This window comes from Neofelis nebulosa, chromosome 14, assembly GCF_028018385.1.
Source record: "Neofelis nebulosa isolate mNeoNeb1 chromosome 14, mNeoNeb1.pri, whole genome shotgun sequence".
Classification (NCBI taxonomy): domain Eukaryota; kingdom Metazoa; phylum Chordata; class Mammalia; order Carnivora; family Felidae; genus Neofelis; species Neofelis nebulosa.
This window is the reverse complement of record NC_080795.1, coordinates 72,767,214-72,787,296: the sequence shown is the minus strand read 5'-3', so window position 1 is coordinate 72,787,296 and position 20,083 is coordinate 72,767,214. Positions and strand designations below refer to the sequence as shown.

General features: G+C 49.0%; 1 protein-coding gene and 1 long non-coding RNA gene across 4 annotated transcripts in view; one reads left to right on the top strand and one right to left on the bottom strand.

Moving 5' to 3' along the window:
• The window catches only part of ADCY8 (adenylate cyclase 8), a 226,175-nt gene that overhangs the window by 195,694 nt on the left and 10,398 nt on the right, over positions 1–20,083 (top strand). For all 3 annotated transcript variants that reach the window (XM_058699093.1, XM_058699092.1, XM_058699091.1), the window contains 2 exons: positions 10,127–10,285; positions 18,851–18,997. In XM_058699093.1, the coding sequence (XP_058555076.1) occupies positions 10,127–10,285; positions 18,851–18,997 (306 nt within the window). The remainder of the gene's footprint in view (positions 1–10,126; positions 10,286–18,850; positions 18,998–20,083) is intronic.
• On the bottom strand, positions 19,110–19,771 carry LOC131494641 (uncharacterized). The gene is made up of 2 exons (XR_009253514.1): positions 19,629–19,771; positions 19,110–19,324 (listed from the first exon to the last, which is right to left on the bottom strand). It is a non-coding gene; the product is annotated as an uncharacterized LOC131494641 (long non-coding RNA).

The window sequence follows — 20,083 nt, the reverse complement described above, 5'->3', positions numbered from 1 at the left end:
TCTCCCGGAGGAGAGAAGAACCCAAATGACGCAAAGAGGGACGTGCTATGTGTGGGTCAGGCTGTCTGAGGACTTCAAGAGTTGGAGCCGCATGAAACGATTCTGCACGGGAGCCTGACACCAGGTCCGCCTTGGAGATTTGCCTGCTGTGGCCAGTAGGACTTCTCCATGTGGACTCAGACCACGAAGGCTGGGGAGATTTTCCCTCCCTGGTAGTTCCAGGTCCTGCCAGCTCCCCTGCCCTGACCTAGATCCCGGTCCATCTTTCTGTGGTCTGCGTGCCTTTCAAAAAAAAAAAGTAACCAGGAAAGGAGAAAAACAAAACAGGAAGGCTCTGGGCTAGAGCAGAAATAGAAACAGAGCCCTGGGAAGTCGCCATGGAAACAGGGAGGTAAGAAACCCTGAGAAACCCTGAAACAGCCCCAAACCCCGAGAACCTAGAAATACATATAAAGTTATGTATGATAAGGGGGAAGGGAAAATGTAGTCAAGGGAGGAAAGGAGGAGTATAAGGACTTGGCCAGGAAAGAGGAGGAGGGAGGAGTCGCTATGTATCAAGTGACTGGTGTGTGCCTTTATTATCTTGTGGAACCCTTCCAACAATGGGATTTGGTAGTTTACAGGTGAAGAAAGTCACACTACTCAGCTAGTTGGCAGGAGAACTAGAAGTCAAACCCGGATCTTTCTCCAGAACCTCCCCCGTTCCGCTTCTCTAGACTGGAGAGAGACAGAAAGAAGTTAACACACCAACACAACGGCCCAGGGCATTCAATCCTGCAGCGGGACTTTGATTTGGTTTTAGATTTTAGCCGGATTTATGGCAAAACAATAAGGCACACGGTGAGATCTAGCCGTTTCCAGAATTCCTGTAGTGAGGTATTTCTGGATCTGTCAGAGCTGGGGTCATATCTTCCATGTCTTGATGGCTTCTAGAAGTTACAGAGAACTTAGTCGGACGTGCAAGTGGCAGCCCATTTGAGGGCTATGAAGACGGAGTCAGAGGAGAGGATCAGACAGAGAAACATACCCATGCTCCCCCCACCGCCCCCGTCCCAGGTTTGAAAGTGACAAATGAGCAGCCCTCAGAGCTAATTAAGACAGAGCAAGTTCTGAAGTGAGAGTCCTCATCCCAAATTAAGAAAGATGTTCCTTCCTCCTCTGTCACCTTAAGGAATTATTTTGTGCCCTGGCAATGCTCCTTCTCCAACACCCCTTCAACATTCTGATTCAATTTATTCTGTTCTCCGTTTGTCCTGGGAAACTGACAACCTAACCGTGTTAAGTTTATGCATAAAGTAGTAGTATATTTGTGCATAGCGAGGGTCTGCATGGTCAAGTGACATCTGATATGTTTCCCTCTTATTTTTAAAAAATTTTTAATGTTTATTTATTTTTGAGAGAGAGAGAGAGAGAGCACAGCTGGGGAGGGGCAGAGAGAGAGGGAGACAGAGGACCCAATGTAAGCCCCATGCCATCTGTGCAGAGCCCCATGAAGGACTCGAACTCACAAACTGTGAGATCATGATTCGAGCCAAAGTCAGGTTCTTAACGGACTGAGCCACGCAGGCGTCCCCCCTCTTATTTTCAACTTTCAGAAGGCTCTGAAATTACATAGTCACATCCCATAATGGTAGCAGTTACAGGCATCCAGGCTCTGGAGTGGGAGAGAAGTATTCAAACCGCCATTCTGTCACATGGTGGCCATGTGACCTTCAGCAATTTACGTAACTCTTCGAGTCTCAACTTTCCCACCTGTAAAATGGGTACCATAATAACATTTTTGACTCCATGGGGTTGTTATAATATTGTATGAGAACATAACTATAATATACTTATACCCGTGGTTTGCACAAAGAAGCTTTCAAAAATGGTAAGCTATGGATATTTTACTTGGAAAACAAGCCTGAGACAAGCAGGTAAAATATTACTATCCGTCTGGTCCCAAGTCATCCGAGGTCATAAAACCAATAAGGAAAACCAGACAGAAGCAGGAATCCGTTACCTGGGTCCATTACCTCTCCACCACATGTCCCTGCCTCTCTTTGTTAGAAGATTCTTTCAGCAGGATTGCATCACTTCTCTGTCCTCTGCCAGGGTCCTGTTTATCTGAACCAAGTCTGTCTCCTCCTGCCTCCTGGGTCTGCTACCTGCCTCCACCAGTTTCCCTTTGTGACTCAGCGGCCCTCGATTTTTTTTTTAAGGCTGAATAATGCCCACTGATGCCTGGTACGCAGCAGCCAGCCCGGTGGGAGCATGGGTAATTATATGCCTCCAGAGGGACTGAGGGCGTTATGTAACTGAGCAATTAGGAAATTTCATCTTGTACATACGTCGAGGTGATATGCCGTCGCTTCCTCCTCCCGTGAGGCAGGTGAATGTTCTAAATGTTGGACAGGAGAGAGCGGTCGGGTGCCTCTTGCTTCGCCTGGTTCACTTGCAGCCCCCGAGGTGTGGACTTTGCCTCGGGGGCTCCATTTATAGCAGAGGAACCATGTGTAGTCTATGCACAGGGACAGAGGTTAATAAGGTCTCCAGTCACCTCCTGGTCAGATAAAGACAGGCACTGGGACGGTGTGGCTTCGAAGGGAAGACCCAAGCGTCGGAACAAAATCTTCTCCTTTGTTTTTTATTCATTTATTTTGCGACAGAGAGAGAGGGGGGCAGAGAGACAGGGAGAGAGAGAGACTCCCAAGCAGGCTTCACACCATCAGTGCCAGAGCCCCATGAGGGGCTCCATCCAACAAACCCGTGAGAGAATGACCTGAGCTGAAACCAAGAGTCATACGTGCAACTGATGGTGCCTTCATGGGAACCAAATATTCTTAAATTTGAATCTCAGCAGTGTCACTGGAGGATGGGTGACATGGAGAAATTCAAGCCCCTAGAGCTGCCCGTGCGTAACCTGTAAAATGAACAGGATGACCTCACCAGCGAAATGGTACTAAATAAAGTGCCGACCTTGCTGAGTTGTGTGACGAGACGTAGGAAGTGCCTGGAACCGCCTGGGCCAAGGCGAGAGCTGGGCCAGTGTTAGGCATCGTGATGTGCTAAGAGCCTGGCCCAAGGCTGATGAACGGTATGTGTTCGTTCTCGAGTACTCTTCTCGTAGAGCCAGTTCTCTCGTGCTTTGGTAACACTCAAGAGAGAGATGGCATTTCCAAGTCCACTGACGTCTCTTAAGCAAATGCTGAAGAATTTTCCTTTTTAAAAACTCACCGCCCATGCCTCCCACGTGTTTTTCCTGCTCACCACCCAGGTCTGCTCAAACCACCGTGTTCATTGTTTTTTCAATAGGAAATGTCTTGTCAAATTGGTTTCCATACAACACCCAGAGCTCATTCCAGCAGGTGCCCTCCTCAATGCCCATCACCCACTTTCCCCTCCCTCCCATCCCCCCGTCAACCCTCAGTTTATTCTCAGTTTTAAGAGTCTCTTATGTTTTGGCTCCCTCCCTCTCTAACCTCTTTTTTTTGCTTCCCCTCCCCCATGGTCTTCTGTTAAGTGTCTCAGGATCCACCTAAGAGTGAAAACATATTATGGTATCTGTCTCTCTCTGTAGGACTTATTTCACTTAGCATAACACTTCTCCAGTTCTATCCACGTTGCTACAAAAGGCCAGATTTCCTTCTTTCTCATTGCCACATAGTATTCCATTGTGTATATAAACCATAACTTCTTTATCCATTCATCAGTTGATGGACATTTAGGCTCTTTCCATAATTTGGCTATTGTTGAGAGTGCTGCTACAAACATTGGGGTACTAGTGCCCCTCTGCATCAGTACTCCTGTATCCCTTGGGGAAATTCCTAGCAGTGCTATTGCTGGGTCATAGGGTAGATCTGTTTTGAATATTTTGAGGAACCTCCACACTGTTTTCCAGAGCGGCTGCACCAATTTGCATTCCCAGCAACAGTGCAAGAGGGTTCCCGTTTCTCCACGTCCTCTCCAGCATCTATAGTCCCCTGATTCGTTCATTTTGGCCACTCTGACTGGCGTGAGGTGATATCTGAGTGTGGTTTTGATTTGTATTTCCCTGATGAGGAGCGACGTTGAACATCTTTTCATGTGCCTATTGGCCATCCGTATGTCTTCTTTAGAGAAGTGTCTATTCATATTTTCTGCCCATCCTTCCCTGGATTATTTGATTTTGGGTGCCGAGCTTGGTGAGTTCTTTATAGATTTTGGATACTAGCCCTTTGTCCAATATGTCATTTGCAAAAATCTTTTCCCATTCCGTTGATTGCCTTTTAGTCTTGTTGATTGTTTCCTTTGCTGTGCAGAAGCTTTTTTCTTCATGAGGTCCCAATAGTTCATTTTTGCTTTTAATTCCCTTGCCTTTGGGGATGTGTCCAGTAAGAAATTGCTGCGGCTGAGGTCAGAGAGGTTTTTTTCCTGCTTTCTCCTCTAGGGTTTTGATGGTTTCCTGTCTCACATTCAGGTCCTTTATCCATTGTGAGTTTATTTTTGTGAATGGTGTGAGAAAGTGGTCTAGTCTCATCCTTCTGCATGTTGCTGTCCAGTTCTCCCAGCACCATTTGTTAAAGAGACTGTCTTTTTTCCATTGGATATCTTTTCCTGCTTTGTCAAAGATTAGTTGGCCATACTTTTGTGCGTCCAATTCTGGAGTCACTATTCGATTCCTTCGGTCTATGTGTCTGTTTTTGTGCCAATACCATGCTGTCTTGATGATTACAGCTTTGTAGTAGAGGCTAAAGTCTGGGACTGTGATGCCTCCCACTTTGGTCTTCTTCTTCAAAATTACTTTGGCTATTTGGGGTCTTTTATGGTTCCATACAAATTTTAGAATGGCTTGTTCTAGCTTTTTTTTTTTAATTTTTTTTTCAACGTTTTTTATTTATTTTTGGGACAGAGAGAGACAGAGCATGAACGGGGGAGGGGCAGAGAGAGAGGGAGACACAGAATCGGAAACAGGCTCCAGGCTCCGAGCCATCAGCCCAGAGCCTGACGCGGGGCTCAAACTCACGGACCGCGAGATCGTGACCTGGCTGAAGTCGGACGCTTAACCGACTGCGCCACCCAGGCGCCCCTGGCTTGTTCTAGCTTTGAGAAGAATGCTGGTGCAATGTTGATTGGGAGAGACAGAGACTCTCCCAATTGGGGAGGCAGAGACTGAGTTTCACCCATCTTTGTATGCCCAACACCTTGCACACAGTAGGGGCACTACCCACTAGATTTTTAGTAAACTGGAAAAGAAATTTCGTAATAGGTGATGCCTGCCTGCACGAGACCTGCTTTCTCAAGAGACAGAGCTGTACTTAAGAGTGTTTTAAAAAAAATTTTTTTTTTAATGTTTATTTAATTTTGAGAGAGAGAGAGACAGAGCATGAGCCGGGGAGGGGCAGAGAGAGAAGGAGACACAGAATCGGAAGCAGGCTCCAGCCTCCGAGCTGTCAGCACAGAGCCAGACACGGGGCTCGAACTCACAAACCGCGAGATCATGACCTGAGCCGAAGTCGGACGCTCAACCGACTGAGCCACCCCGGCACCCCGGATTAGAGAGTCTCTTTATGGACATGCCTTCAACGCCGTGGCCAGCGGTCACCAACGCGAGGTGTGTTCTTGCTTGTAACTGGAAAATCCTTGCTGAAATGGACTCCAGTGCTTCAGACTCCCCTACCTGTGTTTCTGAGTTGAATTCAACCAGATGAAAGGTTTTCAGGCAGAAGAGAAATACAAAAGTGTCTCCTGCTTCACCCAAGCATGCATTTTTAAGGAGAATGACAAAACATTTCATTTGGATAAGAAAATTCTGTCCTGCGATGCGACAGATTAAAATTTGATGCTCTTGAATCTGAGGGGGGGAAAAGTGAAAGCACAGCTTCGATCAGACCGTATCCACTGCTGCCTTGAATTGTAGCGGTAGTACCTTCCCAATCTACATTTGAGGCATTCCAGAATTCTTTTGCACGCCTCGCGTGATTTGGCCCGGGTCATAGATCCATATAATAATCCGTGCCTCTTGAACTAGACGTGATGGGGATGACTCTCCTCATTTTTTAGAAGGGGAACAAAAATACGAGAAGTGGAATGACTTTCCCAAGGTCACACAGCAGAACGGTCGAGACCAGCATTCTTTGGTGCAATCTGCCGTCTCCCCTCCTTTTTTCCTTTTTTTCTGGAAAATTTCAAACGTATACAAAAGCTCGTGGAAGGTATAATGAGCTCACAGCTTCGACAGTCATTAACTCATGTGTCTTTTCCCACTTATCTCCCTATTGATTTTGCTCATGGCTCCTTCCCAACCACTTTGAGGCAAATTCTAGACGTCCTGCTGTTTCATCTGTGAATACTTCAATATGCGCCCAAAAGATAAGAGAATGTTAACCTCGTCACAATGCTATTAAACACTTTAAAAAAGAAAGTGGTGCTTCTTTAACATTGTCAAAACCTCTAGGCAGTGTTTCAGTTTCTTAATTGGTTTATAATTATATTTTTAAGTTTGTTTATTTAAATTGGAATGCAGATAAAATGCGCATATTGCCATGGGTTGGTATGTCTCTTAAGCCTTTTTTAATTTAATTTAAAATTTTTTTTTTTTTTTTTTTTTACGTTTATTTATTTTTGAGACAGAGAGAGACAGAGCATGAACAGGGGAGGGGCAGAGAGAGAGGGAGACACAGAATCTGAAACGGGCTCCAGGCTCTGAGCCGTCAGCACAGAGCCCGATGCGGGGCTCGAACTCACGGACCGTGAGATCGTGACCTGAGCCGAAGTCGGACGCTTAACCCACTGAGCCACCCAGGCGCCCCCCCCAAAATTTTTTTTTAATGTTTGTTGATTTTTGAGAGAGAGAGACAGAGTGCAAGTGGGGGAGGGGCAGAGAGAGAGGGAGACAGAATCCCAAGCAGGCTCCAGGCTCTGAGCTGTCAACACAGAGCCCAACGTGGGGCTCGAACCCACGAACCATGAGATCATGACCTGAGCCAAAGGCACATGCTTAACTGACTGAGCCACCCAGGCATCCCTGTTTTTTCTTTATTGGTAGTTACATTTAGAAATGGCCAGACTTAGGTTCAGTTTTTTTCTACGAAACTATATTATTGGTTGGTTTTGTGAATAACTGTTAACAGGCACATAATACCTGCTTATCTTTTTGTCTGCTAGCAGCTATTGACAAGAATAGCCTCTATTCACTTATTTTATAGGTGGTGATATCTCAATTCTGTCAATACTCTGTAATTCATTGGCTGGAATACAATTTGAAGGAGAACCTTCTCCTCCAAGTACAGCTCATAAAGCAAAAGTAGGATAAGTGCTTAATTCTTTCCCTATAAATGCCTTCCCTGTAAGTTTCCCAGTCTGTTCCCAAACACCATCCAGAGATGATCAGTGAGGTCTTGTGTCCTAAGTGTTGTTGTGGACTGATGCATTCTGCCATATTTCCTGTGTTGCAATCCACTGCAATCATCATTCTTATTAAAGCTCAATCAGGGGCGCCTGGGTGGCTCAGTCGGTTAAGCGTCGGACTTCAGCTCAGGTCATGATCTCGTGGTTTGTGGATTCAAGCCCTGCATCCGGCTCTGTGCTGACAGCCCAGAGCCTGGAGCCTGCCTCAGATTCTGTGTCTCCTTCCCTCTCTTCCTCTCTCTTCCTCCCTTTCTCTCTCTCTCTCTCTCTCTCAAAAATAAACATTAAAAAAAATTTTTTTTAAAAAGCTCATTTGTCACATCTTTGACACGAGGGAACCTAGTCACATAAGGCCCGTAGTCTCCGGGGGTCTACCTACTTTCTGATCTGAAAGATGTTCCAGGCTTGCACATTTTCTGCCCTAAACTTTAGCCATTTCTGCCAAGAGTGCAAGGTCATTTTTGTAGGAATCGATATTTGGAAACCACGACAGGAAGGCCCATTGCTCTAGATTTTCATTATTTCTAGGCTTTTTTTTTTTTTTTGCAGTGGGCAAAACTAGGAAGTACCATGAGTTCACAGTCATACTTACAGGCTTTTGGCTTAGACCCATCCATTTTATATCTCCATCCCCTTTTTCCCTTCCCAGAAAGGCCAGTTCTCAGTGACAGCAATGCAATTACCCATTTGCTATATCCTGCAATTCACATGCAGTAGTCTAACGGTAAAATAGACAGACACTACCACCTACAATATGAGTGCTATAAACAGTTTTAAAATTCCTTTTGAGTTCTTTTTACGCTCAGAGTATCTCCCTCTCCAAATGTGTCATCAAATTATTGTGTGAAAGACATTTGGAGTATCTCCTCCCAGTGCGCTTATACATGTAGGTCCATTTGCTTGACTGTTTGTTTGTTTGTTTATTCTTACGGAGTCTTTTTAAACATCTCTTTCATTTTATAATTAAGTAAAATGTTTCCATGATTCAACAACAGCCAGGTTTATAAAAAAGGATATAATTTTAAAACTTTAAATTCGTTCCTTATTTCTCACTCTACTCCCTCCCTTTCTCATCTCATTGGTAATGAGTTTTTGTATTTTATTTTTTATTCCTCATTTTTCCCATAAATAAAGAAAAATATGTGTGTGTGTGTGTGTGTGTGTGTGTGTGTGTGTGCGTGCGTGTGGAGAAGTAGATGCTCCCATTTTTAGATCAATGGTGACATACTATACACACTTTTCTCCATGTTGGAGACTAATCCATCAGAGTATAGAGAAACAGTCTTCCTTTTTTTTTATAAGCTTATTTATTTATTGAGAGAGAGAGCAGGAGTCGGGGAGGGGCAGAGAGAGGGAGAGACAGAATTCCAAGCAGGCTCCATGCCATCGCACAGAATCCAATGCAGGGCTCAAACTCAGGGACTGTGAGATCATGACCTGAGCCGAGATCAAGAGTCAGACGCTTAACCGACTGAGCCACCCAAGTGCCCCAGTCTTCCCTTTTTTTTTTTCATAGCCATACACAAAAGTTTATTCAAGCAACAAAATGAGCACCTGGGTTGTTTCCAGTTTTTGCTGTTACAAATTCTGCTGAAGGAATAATCTTGTGCCTCTGTCTTTCCGTATTTTTACCATCCACTGAGACTTTCACGTAAGACAAAGGAGAGAAACTAGCTGGATGTTTCAAGCCCTTGAATTCAGGGCACGTGTTCGACCAGGCATCATAGGGGTCATTTCTACAGTTAGAGACTTGGAAATAATGGCATCCCCAAAGCTGTGGTAAATACGGTGTGTGAGAGTCTTTCAGAAAAGAAGCTGTCCACCTTCCAGTGCAGGGACACTGAGACAAAAAGGAGCTAATGATGTGCGTTGAGAACCTACTGTGAGCCACGTGCCTTCTCTGCAACTTGCTGAATAATTCTGCTGCCAGCCCTGCGTGGTCAGCAGTATTCGTCCCAACTTTAAAGATGAGGAATCCGTGAATGGAGTCACGAGTTCAGGTTACAGTGTTTAAACGTGGCACCGGGACTCTAAGCCAAGCCACCTCTGTGTCCCAGCTCAGTGCATGGTCCTTCCATTGTCACCTCACTCATCCCTTCTCTTGTCTAGTGATGAAGAGCTCAGATGCTGGAGGTGGGCTCTGGAGTTAGCTCCAATCCGGGCTTCCCCACTAACTCGGGTGCAACTCTGGTCAAGTCCCTCTAAACCCCGTTTGCTTTAACTGACTCATCTGCAGAATAAGGATGGATCCCGACGACCTCGCTGTCGAGGCCGTTGTGTCATGAAAGGAGTGAACAGATGTATGTTGCTCAGGACAATCCCCGGCACATAGGAAGCCCCATCTAAGTGTTCGCTGGCTGTTATTGGAACCGATTCGTGGGGTCAGCAACACTGACAGAGCATCTGTCCTGCACAGGGCATGTTGCTACATGGTGAGGATATCATTGAGCGGGTACGAGGACCCCTGACCTCCTAGCACCTGCAGTCTAGTAGACGACCCAGGCATCCTCAGTAAATCACACAGTGGCAAAGTCACGGGTACCTTAATGGTAGCAAGGGGAGGTGCACAGCCCTGTGGAGTCTGATCACCCTCCGATCTCTTGGCATTGCAGAATGCCCCTCAGAACCGTTCGGCTCGGGCTCTGTTTTGTGTGTGATGGGTTCCAGAGAAGCCTTCTCCGCGTCCCACGCTGCGTCCCTGAGCCCGTACCCCGAGAGCTCACCTGTTTCCCTTCTCTTTCTCTCTCGTGCCCGGCAGCTGGAGTACACGGCCCGCCTGGACTTCCTTTGGCGAGTGCAGGCCAAAGAGGAGATCAACGAGATGAAGGAGCTCAGGGAGCACAATGAGAACATGCTCCGGAACATTCTACCCAGCCACGTGGCCCGCCACTTCCTGGAGAAAGACCGAGACAACGAGGTGAGCCCGGGCTTGTCCGGCCGCGAGGGAGGGTGGAGGTGGGCACACTGGCCCCGGGCTCCGGGAGAGTTCTGTTGTCCTCACGTCAGCACACGAGAACGGAGACCATGCTACCACCCCCAGAGTGCCAGGCTACCCAGGCTGCCTAGCGTGCGTGAGGTTTGCGCCTGGCCTCCCCGACCTCGGGCGTCTCATCTGTAAGATGGACATAATGAGATCACCATTGCGAGACTGGGTTGAAATGTAAGTTTTACGTACGTCTGTGCACATGTTGATGTGTGTGCATGGAATGGACCCTCCGGTGTCTCCCTCTCTGGTGGTAAGATGTTACCACTGATGTCACCTGCTGATGCGCTGAAGACGTTTGAGTTTGTGACCCTTGCCTGAGGATAGGACTAGGAGGAGAGATCCCGAGGGTCCATTCCCCATCCAAGTCACCGCAACAAGACCAGCGGAAGAGAAGTAAAGGGGGTTAGTACGCTGCTGCTTGAATAGTCTTGATGAACCTGGGTCCCGGAGATCTCCCGGATGCACGTCAAAGCACCGCCCACCCTCCTCAATCAACAGATGAAGCTCTCTGGAATCAGCTTCGGGCCTGGCTTTCTCCGGGCCGCCTAAGGTCAAGGGCTTTGTCGCAAGAGCTTCTTGACAAAGCCAAGGAAACAGAGAGAACGCAGATGTGCGCCTGCTATGACCACCGGCAGGAGCAGCGAACAGGCTGGAGCCCTCGGAGGGAAAACCAGAAGAGAAATGAAAAGAAAGCCGCCTTTCCGTGAAGACAGCGAATCAATGGAGTAATAGAGGAGCAGGTGGGAGGAGAGAGAATTCACTGGCTTTATCCCGACAGGAAGGAAACCAACCAGAGATGCTGAGACCCCCCCCCCGGTCAGCAGCTGGGGTCCAGGCCACACCTCCACCGAGCAAAACAAATGACAGGTTTGGGCCTCAATCATATAAGACGTTTTTGATAAAACGTCATCATCCTTCTTTGAAGTTTTCAATGTTTAAATAGTTCACCCTTGACCAAGGCTTCAGATTTTACATCGCCTAGAGAACGTTCACGCTGTGGGGACGTACCGTTTCCTGAACACCTGCCGCGGGCCAGGTTCCGATATAGGCAATTGATGTAAATGACCTTCCCTTGTCTTTACACTCTTAAGGGGAGAGTTCGTCACCCCGCTTTAGCAACGAAGGAACTGGGGCTCAGTGAGGTCATGCCCTGCCTCATCTTATGGAAGCAAAGCTATGACTCAAATCCAACCCCTGGGATTTCTTCCCTCTGTGCTGCGCTGCCCCAGCCGTGGGGCAGCCCGTGCTGTCTCTGGGGGTTTGGCACAACTATGGGGTGTGTGTGTGTGTGTGTGTGTGTGTGACAGAGGCAGGACTTCTGTGACCTGCAGGAACTCCCAGTATCTTGTTATTGTGGGGTGTAATGTTAGCTTCTCTTCTTGCTGCAAATCTGGACTACGATACAGACTTCTGAAAAGCTGATTGGGGTTTGGACATGCGTTTGGGTCCCAGCTTTCACGAGGCCGCCTCAGGGCTCCCGGGTGTGAGTGGTAAAAAAAGATAATGATTATCCCCATTTCGCAGATGAAGAAACTGAGGCTCGCTCAGAGCTAGTGAGTAGCAAGCTTGAATTCACCCCCAGGCCTGTGTAACTTCAAAGCTAAATCTGGTGTTTTGTCCCAAGTTGTTTCTAGGGCATGAGTGGGAGAGAAGGAGCGGCAGTGACAAGCAGGGACTCAAACCAACCGGCCACAGGGCAGTGGACAGAGCCTTGCCCCCGGGAACATCCTGTGTAGTCGGTTCGGGCTCTGTCCCCCCAAAGAGGTTCTGGCAGCCTCAGCAGAGGCTGGACTCTGTTGGACTTTGATGTAGGACAGTGCTCACCTCCCCGGGGCGGGGACTTTGTCACAGATGAGGCCACCTGGGCTGGGTCCTCAGTGTCAGGCAGACTACTGCGGGGTCCCGGGAAACCCACCCGCTCGTTGCAGCTCGCTGCTGAAAGGACACTAGCAAGAGCGGGTGTCTCAGACGCTGGGAAGTCCATACCGCACGAACTCCGTCTGTGGCACTCAGCAGCTGTGTGACCTCGGGCACCTCACCCAACCTCTCTGAGTCCACTTTTTCATCCAGTTTTTGAGGAAACAGTTCCAATCTTGCTGACTTTAGCGTGAGAACGAAGCTGAGTGAGAACACATCAAGTGCCCCGCGTAGCCTGGCGCTAGGGGGGTCAGTGTGGAAAGGCTGTGTGCTTGCCCTCAACAGCCTGACGCTGGATGTTCAATCCCAGCTCCTCCTCTCACGACCTCAGTAACTGAGCAAGTGATGAGCCCCTCTGGACCTCACTTCCCTCACCTACAAAGTGACAGTACGTCCCAACTTAATCCAATTGCTACAAGGCTTGTTCCCGTGAGTTCTGATGCATAAAGCGTCTCAACGGTGCTTGGCACGTTTTAGGAGCACACCTACAATTTTTTTCCGTTCCTTCGTAATTCCAGTGCCCCACCCGCTCATTCACACCTTCATTTAGCAAGTATTTTTTCAATAAAATTTTTTTAATCCTTATTTTTGAGAGAGAGACAGAGTGTAAGCAGGGGAGGAACAGAGAGAGAGGGAGACACAGAATCAGAAGCAGGCTCCAGGCTCAGAGCACGACACGGGGCTCGAACTCACGAACCGCAAGTTCATGACCTGAGCCCGACTAAGTCGGACGCTTAACCGACTGAGCCACCCAGGCGCCCCGGCAAGTTATTTATTGAGAGACATCATATGCCAGGTGTTGTTCCAGATCCTGGGGCTCAAACAGTGAACTAAGACGACGAAGTCCTTGCCGATACGGAGCATGTGTTATGGACATGAACGTGAGTGAATGTATATTCAGAGGTGCCCAGTAGTGGTCACTTCTCCGAGGACGGAAGCAGCTGAGTAAGAGAAGAGAGTTATGTGAAGGGGGTGGGGCTGGCCCTGGAGGGTCTCTCGGAGGTGGTGACGTTTGCACAGAAACCCGAGGACACTAATAAAGTCACCCGGTCTCAGACATTGTTCCTCCCCTGCAGAGAGGTGGCTTAACTTGGTATAAGAAACTGAGGACCTGGAAGGAGGCAGGCCCAGGTTCCCTGGATAAAGAGCCGGCTGAGTCTTCAGCTTGATATCCAGGCAGAGCAGGGAGTGCGCATGTGCTCAAAATCCTCTAGAAAGCCCAGAGCTGTACCTCAATCCAGAGGAGGGTGGCACAATAATAGCTTTTCTGTATTCATCGATCAGTGCCATTTTCTTGGAGCCCCAGACAGCAAGCAGCAGATGACTGGGGTAACAGCAAGCATACTCAAAGCAGCTGACTGGGGCGGGTTGAACACTGGGGCTGTCTTTAAAGGTGTAGGCAGGGGGCGCCTGGGTGGCTCAGTCGGTTGAGCATCCAACTTTGGCTCAGGTCACGATCTCACGGTCCGTGAGTTCGAGCCCCGCGTCGGGCTCTGGGCTGATGGCTCAGAGCCTGGAGCTTGTTTCCGATTCTGTGTCTCCCTCTCTCTCTGCCCCTCCCCCGTTCATGCTCTGTCTCTCTCTGTCTCAAAAATAAATAAACGTTAAAAAAAAATTTTTTTTAAATAAAAAATAAAGGTGTAGGCAGGTGGCTGGAGCTTTTCCATGCCCCTCCAACCCCCCACAGCACAAATTCCATCACTGCTGTTAACTAGCTGTGTGACCTAGGGCGGCTTACCCAACGTCTCTGAGCACATATCCTCCTCTGATTAATGGGAGATACTACGGACCTCGCTGAGCTGATGTGGGAATCAAATTGGGTAAGAAGATGTGAAGTGATCCGTCCAGCCTGGTGCACCTTATGGGTTCAAGGCCACATGGTGCACTTGAAAGCCCAGGGCCCTGGGTTTGGTTCCTCCTGGCCTCTGTGTTCACCAGAGAGCATCTGGCAGAGAGGGGTGAGCCTCCCGCCACCCCAGTCCCACCCGTCCAGCCTCCAAGAGGATGGCCAGTCAAGATCCGAACTCAAGTCATATGTCTTGAGGTTTACAGAGACCCTCCCCCACACCCCTTCCCACAGCCACCCTGTGTGAAATCAACCCTCCATTCAGAAGGACTTACCGGATCTGGTTTCCAGTTCTGGTGACATTTCCCTTAGGCATTATCCTGATTATTACTGTTTTATTGTGGTGATGGCTACCCTCCTGGTGCTTGCTTACTCACGTTAGCATTCGTAGCAGCAACGGTGGGGGCTCTGGAGTCCGACTGCCTGGGTGTCAGTTCCAGCTCTGTGTCTTTTTTTTTTTTTAAGTTTATTTTATTTTGAGAGAGAGAGAGAGAGAGAGAGAGAGAGAGCATAAATGGGTAAGGGCAGGGCGAGGGAGTGAGAGAATCCCAAGCAGGCTCCACACCACCAGCCTGGATCCAGACACAGGGCTCAAACCCACAAACCATGAGATCATGACCTGAGCCGAAATCAAGAGCTGGACATTCAACTGACTGAGCCACCCAGGCGCCCCTCAACTCTGTGCCTTCACAACCGCGGGTCTTGGATAAGTTACTTAACCTCTACGTGCCTCAGTTTCCCCACAAATAAACCAGGATCTTAACTCCCATCTACACCCCGTGGAAGTGAGGATTCAGTGAGAGGATGTGTGTGCAGCACTCTGTGTCACGCTTGTCCCACAGTAAAGGCTCAGTAGCTGTAGCTGGTATTATTAGCATTATTTGTGTTATATAAGCGATCGGAACATTCTCGTTGTTGGCAGAGGCTGGGAGCTGAATCTAAGAGGAGGCTGGAGGGTGGGAGGGGCTAGAATCCATGAGAATGATTGGTAAGAGCCCCCTGGTGACCGGCCCTTACATCACAGGGGCATTTACATCTCCTAGGGGAAGCGGGAGGCAAGCTGGCCAACTGTGTAACTATGGAAAGGGTTTCAGAGGGCTCTGCTGGGGTCTCCTCTTTTCTGTTTTAAACAGAAAATCGTTAGTATGAGTGTTAGGGGCTCAGTTGTGTCTCCCACAATTCCTATGTCGAAGTCTTAACCCCCAGCCCTTCTGGATGCAACTCTCTTTAGAGATAGAAATTTTAAAGAGGAGATTAAGTTCACATGAAGCTATTAGGACGGGTCCTAATTCACTGTGACCGCGTCCTTCTAAGAGGAGATTGGGACATAGACACACAGGGAGGGCCGTGTGAGGGCGCAGGGAGAAGATGGCATCTGTAAGCCAAAGAGAGAGGCCTCAGGAGAAACCGACCCTGACCAGCACCTTGATCTTAGACTTGTAGCCTCCAGAACCGTGGGATGAGAAATTTTTGTTGTTTAAGCCACCCGGTCTGTGGGGCTTTGTTAGAGCAGCCTGAACAAACTAATGTACTAGGTAATAAACACATTTTTTCTTCTCCAAATCACAGCCCTCTGGAGGATGCAGTTCTGTAAGTTCGATTCCTCAGGTTATCTGACCCATCAAGCAGAGTTGGGCTCCTTTTCAGGGATCACTCCGCTGCTCAAGGCCAAGGGGAATGCGGCACCATAGGAAGCTGCGTGCCATTGCTCTGCTCCTGGGCTGCGGTCTGTGCTCCCCGCACCCTGCCCAGCCCAACCCCTTGCAGCCAGTCACTCCCGCCTGTGCTCTTGGGGACAAGGGCCGGCAAAGGCATTCATCCAGGTTCATCCGTGCTTGACTGATCTTGAATCAGGGACACTGTCTTTCTCTGGGTCTTCCACTGCTCGTGGTGTTAATCCAGAACAATAGCTTGACCCCTCTCTCTCGTTTTCCTTACCTGTAAAGTGGCAGTAAGAATCGGGGCTCCTTCACAGGATCATTGCAAGGATGAAATCACTGAACTCCTATGAAAGCGCTTTGTGAGCTTTGATGTTTCCTGCCAAGACCGGGGCGGCATTGATTTCCAACAATTTAGAGTGTTTTATCTTGTACCAGACCCTATAGACGGCACACGCTATAGTCCAGGCATCCAGAAACTATGAACTGGATGATTTGAACACACTAAGATGAATGGCCCGGGGTCTTTGCCTTGTGCAACTCTCACGAAAGGAAGAGACAGACATTAGGTGATAATGTAGACAGCAAGGGATATAGCACGGCGCTCAGCCTCCTGACGCCACCTGTGGGTCTGAGAAGGTTTCCAAAGACGTGGTATCCACATGGCTAGTGATGGCAGAGAAGAGCTAGCCTGGTGAGAGAGGCTAACTGCAGGAAGGAAGGACATATCCCCTTCCCAAGGGTGAGAAGCCGTTTGTGTCTTCGGCTCTTCCAGAAGCAGACCTTGAGACAAGGATTTGGGTGAAAGTAATTGGCTTGGAGGTGGTCCCAGGAAACCCTGGGAGGCAGGAGAGTGGGAAGGAAGAGAAGAGAAGTGATAAAGGAGGCATTAGCAGACTAGTTACCTCTGTAGGGGACTGGAGCTCCATCCCCCTGGGGATTCCAGGAAATGCAGAGAGCATATCTCACAGCTATCTGGCCCAAGGGCTGAAGGAGCTGAGAAGTATCAGCCAACTGCCATCAGTCACTGGTTGAGAGCAGTACTGGGGGCCTGAATTTCCCGGAGCCATCAGCCCGATGCCAATGGGGGCAGAATGCCCTCTAGTGGTCAGAGAAAAGCTCCACGCCAAGAAACACAAGGGCTCATAGCCGATGGTTGTGAGAGAAGAGGTCAGGACACCTGCAGCATCTTTTGCCATGTGTACCCAAGATACAATGCTTCGGTGTTTCTGGAATGCGAGGTCTGATGCAGGGAATCACAGGCAATGAAATGTAAGAGAAAGGTGGAGGCGAGGGCATGAGTATATGAATACATGTCATGTTGCTGTGTTTGAGCTTTGTCCTGAGGGCAGTGTGGCCATCGGACGGTTTTAAGAATGGAAGAGACATGGCCAATATTCTGTCTTTAAAAGATCACCCTGGGGGGGTGCCTAGGAGGCTCAGCCAATTAAGTGTCCAGCTCAGGTCGTGATTTCATGGTTCATGAGATCAAGCCCTACGTCGGGCTCCAAACTGATCTCGCAGAGCCTGCTTGGGATCCTCTCTCCCTCTCTCTCTATCCCTTCCTGCTCATGTGCGCGCATGCTCTCTCTCTCTCTCTCTCTCTCTCTCAAAATAAATAAACTTAAAAACAAAAGATCACTCCGGCCACGATGTGGAACATGCTTCTGGATGGGACAAAACGAGTCAAGGAGTCCAGTGTGGGCGGGAAAGCCGGTGGGCCTGACGAACAGCAAATGGCAGGAGGGGCAGAAAACAACATTGGAGATAAAGAGAAAGCTGGCAGCACTTAGCAAGTTACTGAATCCAGATGTGATGGAGAGGAAGGGGCCAGGACATCTCCGAGCATCTCTGAGCGTCTCAAACTTTGAGGACTCAGCAACACTAGTGCCACCGACTGAGAGAAGGAGGGAGCAGGTTTGGGCGGAGAGAAGATGCACTTGGGTTCAACATGCAGAGCGTGAGGGGTATGTGGACAACCCAGCTGGAAGCCCAAGAAGGAGAGCCGACTTGAGGATAAGACTTCAGAGGCTGCCCCACTTGCATGTTGGAGAAAGATTGAGAGTAAACAAGGTGGCCCAGGTAAGTGTGCAGACTTTGGACCTGGCAGTGGGTCCAGAACGGAGCCATAGCCGTCGGCCACCTTTAAGATGGAAGGTGAGCCCAAAAAAGGCATCTTTGAGGGAGCCAGGCATAATGGCAGCAAGTACGACATCGGTGAAACAAGGAAGGTCGAGACGCACGGTCTTGGGAGCAGTCACCACGCTACCCCGCAGAGGCGTCCTCGAAGACATGAAGCGATATCTGTGGGGCGAGTCTTTCCACTTTGGCTGGAAGTCTGACACGGAGCGAACACTGCAGGGGTGGGGACAGGTGGTGGAGAGAACCAGTTTGAGAAGTTTGGACGAGGAGAAAGAGAGACAGGTGGGTGGTCACAGGTGTGTTCGGGCTCCAGGGCGTGTTGTACTTTTCCAAACAGGGGACATTTGCAGGAGGGGGGGAGGAAGAGGAGGAGGTCGTGGAGGAGAGAAGAAGTAAGGAAAAGGATCGCTGCGGGAAGAAGTTGCTGAAGAAGGTGGAAGCGAGTGCTGTCGAGACATCAGGTAGAAACGTTGGCTTTCCACAGAAGAAAAATACATCGTCTAGGGTTGAAGCCAAAGGGATGAAAATACATATGAATGTAGACACGAGTGTAAATACTGGAACAGAGCTGGGTCACTGCCAAGAGCCTCAGTTTCCCGACAGAAGTGAGAGACAAGATCATCTCTTAAGAGGAGTCGTGTGGGGTGTGAAGTTAGGGAGAGTGGAGAGGGTTTGGACTCGCTGCTGAGAACAGAGAAGGAAGCTGGCCAGCCACAAAGGATGTGCAGTCCGACCTCTGGGTGCAGCCAAGGCTGCAGACTATGAATTGTCAATGGTCCCATCCACATGGTTACTGTTTTGACATGACTGTGCCAGAGCCCCGTTCTCTGCACTCTCTGTGGGTGCCAGTGCACGCGTGCACGGGGAGCGTCACTGCAGAACCTCACCTCTGATGACCTTCTGGCTCCCTCCCCCATGTGTCTCCCTGTCCAGGAGCTGTATTCCCAATCTTATGATGCCGTCGGGGTGATGTTCGCCTCCATCCCGGGGTTTGCAGACTTTTACTCTCAGACTGAGATGAATAACCAAGGGGTAGAATGCCTGCGTCTGTTGAATGAGATCATTGCTGACTTCGATGAGGTAAGTCACAGCCTCGGAAGCCTCCAATCACCAGTGGGCACCGGTCTTGTAAAAGCATCATGTCCACCGTAGCAATAGCCATTGTTTGCACTTACAGGACTCCAGGCTGTAGTGTAGACACAAACACGTATTATCTAATTTAATGTTCACAAGAGATACACACCAGGGTTTCTCCATCTGGGGGATCGAGAGCATAAGCCTCAGTGAGGCTAGGTAATCTAACCCAATGTCAAACAACCATCAAATGGCAAAACCAGGACTTGGAGGCCACTGCTACTCGGGCACTGGCGTCACAGAGACTGGGCAGTGATGGGGACTTTTCTCCATCTGCTCAAAGTGCCAGAGATAAAACCGTCAGTTAGCATTTTGTCCAAGACCTAAACATAAGTGTACGCATAATCCAGATAGTACTTTGTTCGTTTAGGCTCCATGAGTCTAAAGAACACATCACATGGGAGGAGATACTCTTGCTGTACTAAATTTACATTAATAGGCTCGGCAGGAATGATCCTTCCCCACCCCCTCCCCCCACGCCTGCCATCTTCTAGCTTGAAGTGGGGCACCGTTGTCCATCTGTCTGCCCAGGCCTGAGAAGGGAAGTGATTCATTGAGAAAATGCTGAGGAAGAGACCTTGCAAAGATGTGGGTTCAGCTGAAGTCTAGCCTGCTAGCCCGATTCCCGTGGAAATCCAAAAAAGGGTACAGCCGTGCATTATCAGTAGCCAGGCCTCATGGCGTTCTTGAGAATGACGTGGGTGGGGCACCAGGAGCATTGGTGACGTTTCCCATTGTGACATCATCACCCTCTCGCTCCACCCCCACGTTCCGTTTAGCCACTGAGCCCCGTGGGTTCCTTTTTGATGGCTCTTTGGTCTGCCCCTTCCTCACTACCATTGCTGCCCTATCCTTGCTTTCCGCCCTCTTACTTGTCCCCTGGATGACTGCAGCCATTCTCTAGCTGCCCCCTCCCGTATCTCACCTCAGCGGTCACCAAAAGCAAGACTATCTTTTCACATCCCTTTGAAACCTGAAGCCCATCAGTGCCTCCCCTTTTCCAGCGCCCCATAAGGTCACCTGAGGCTTTGC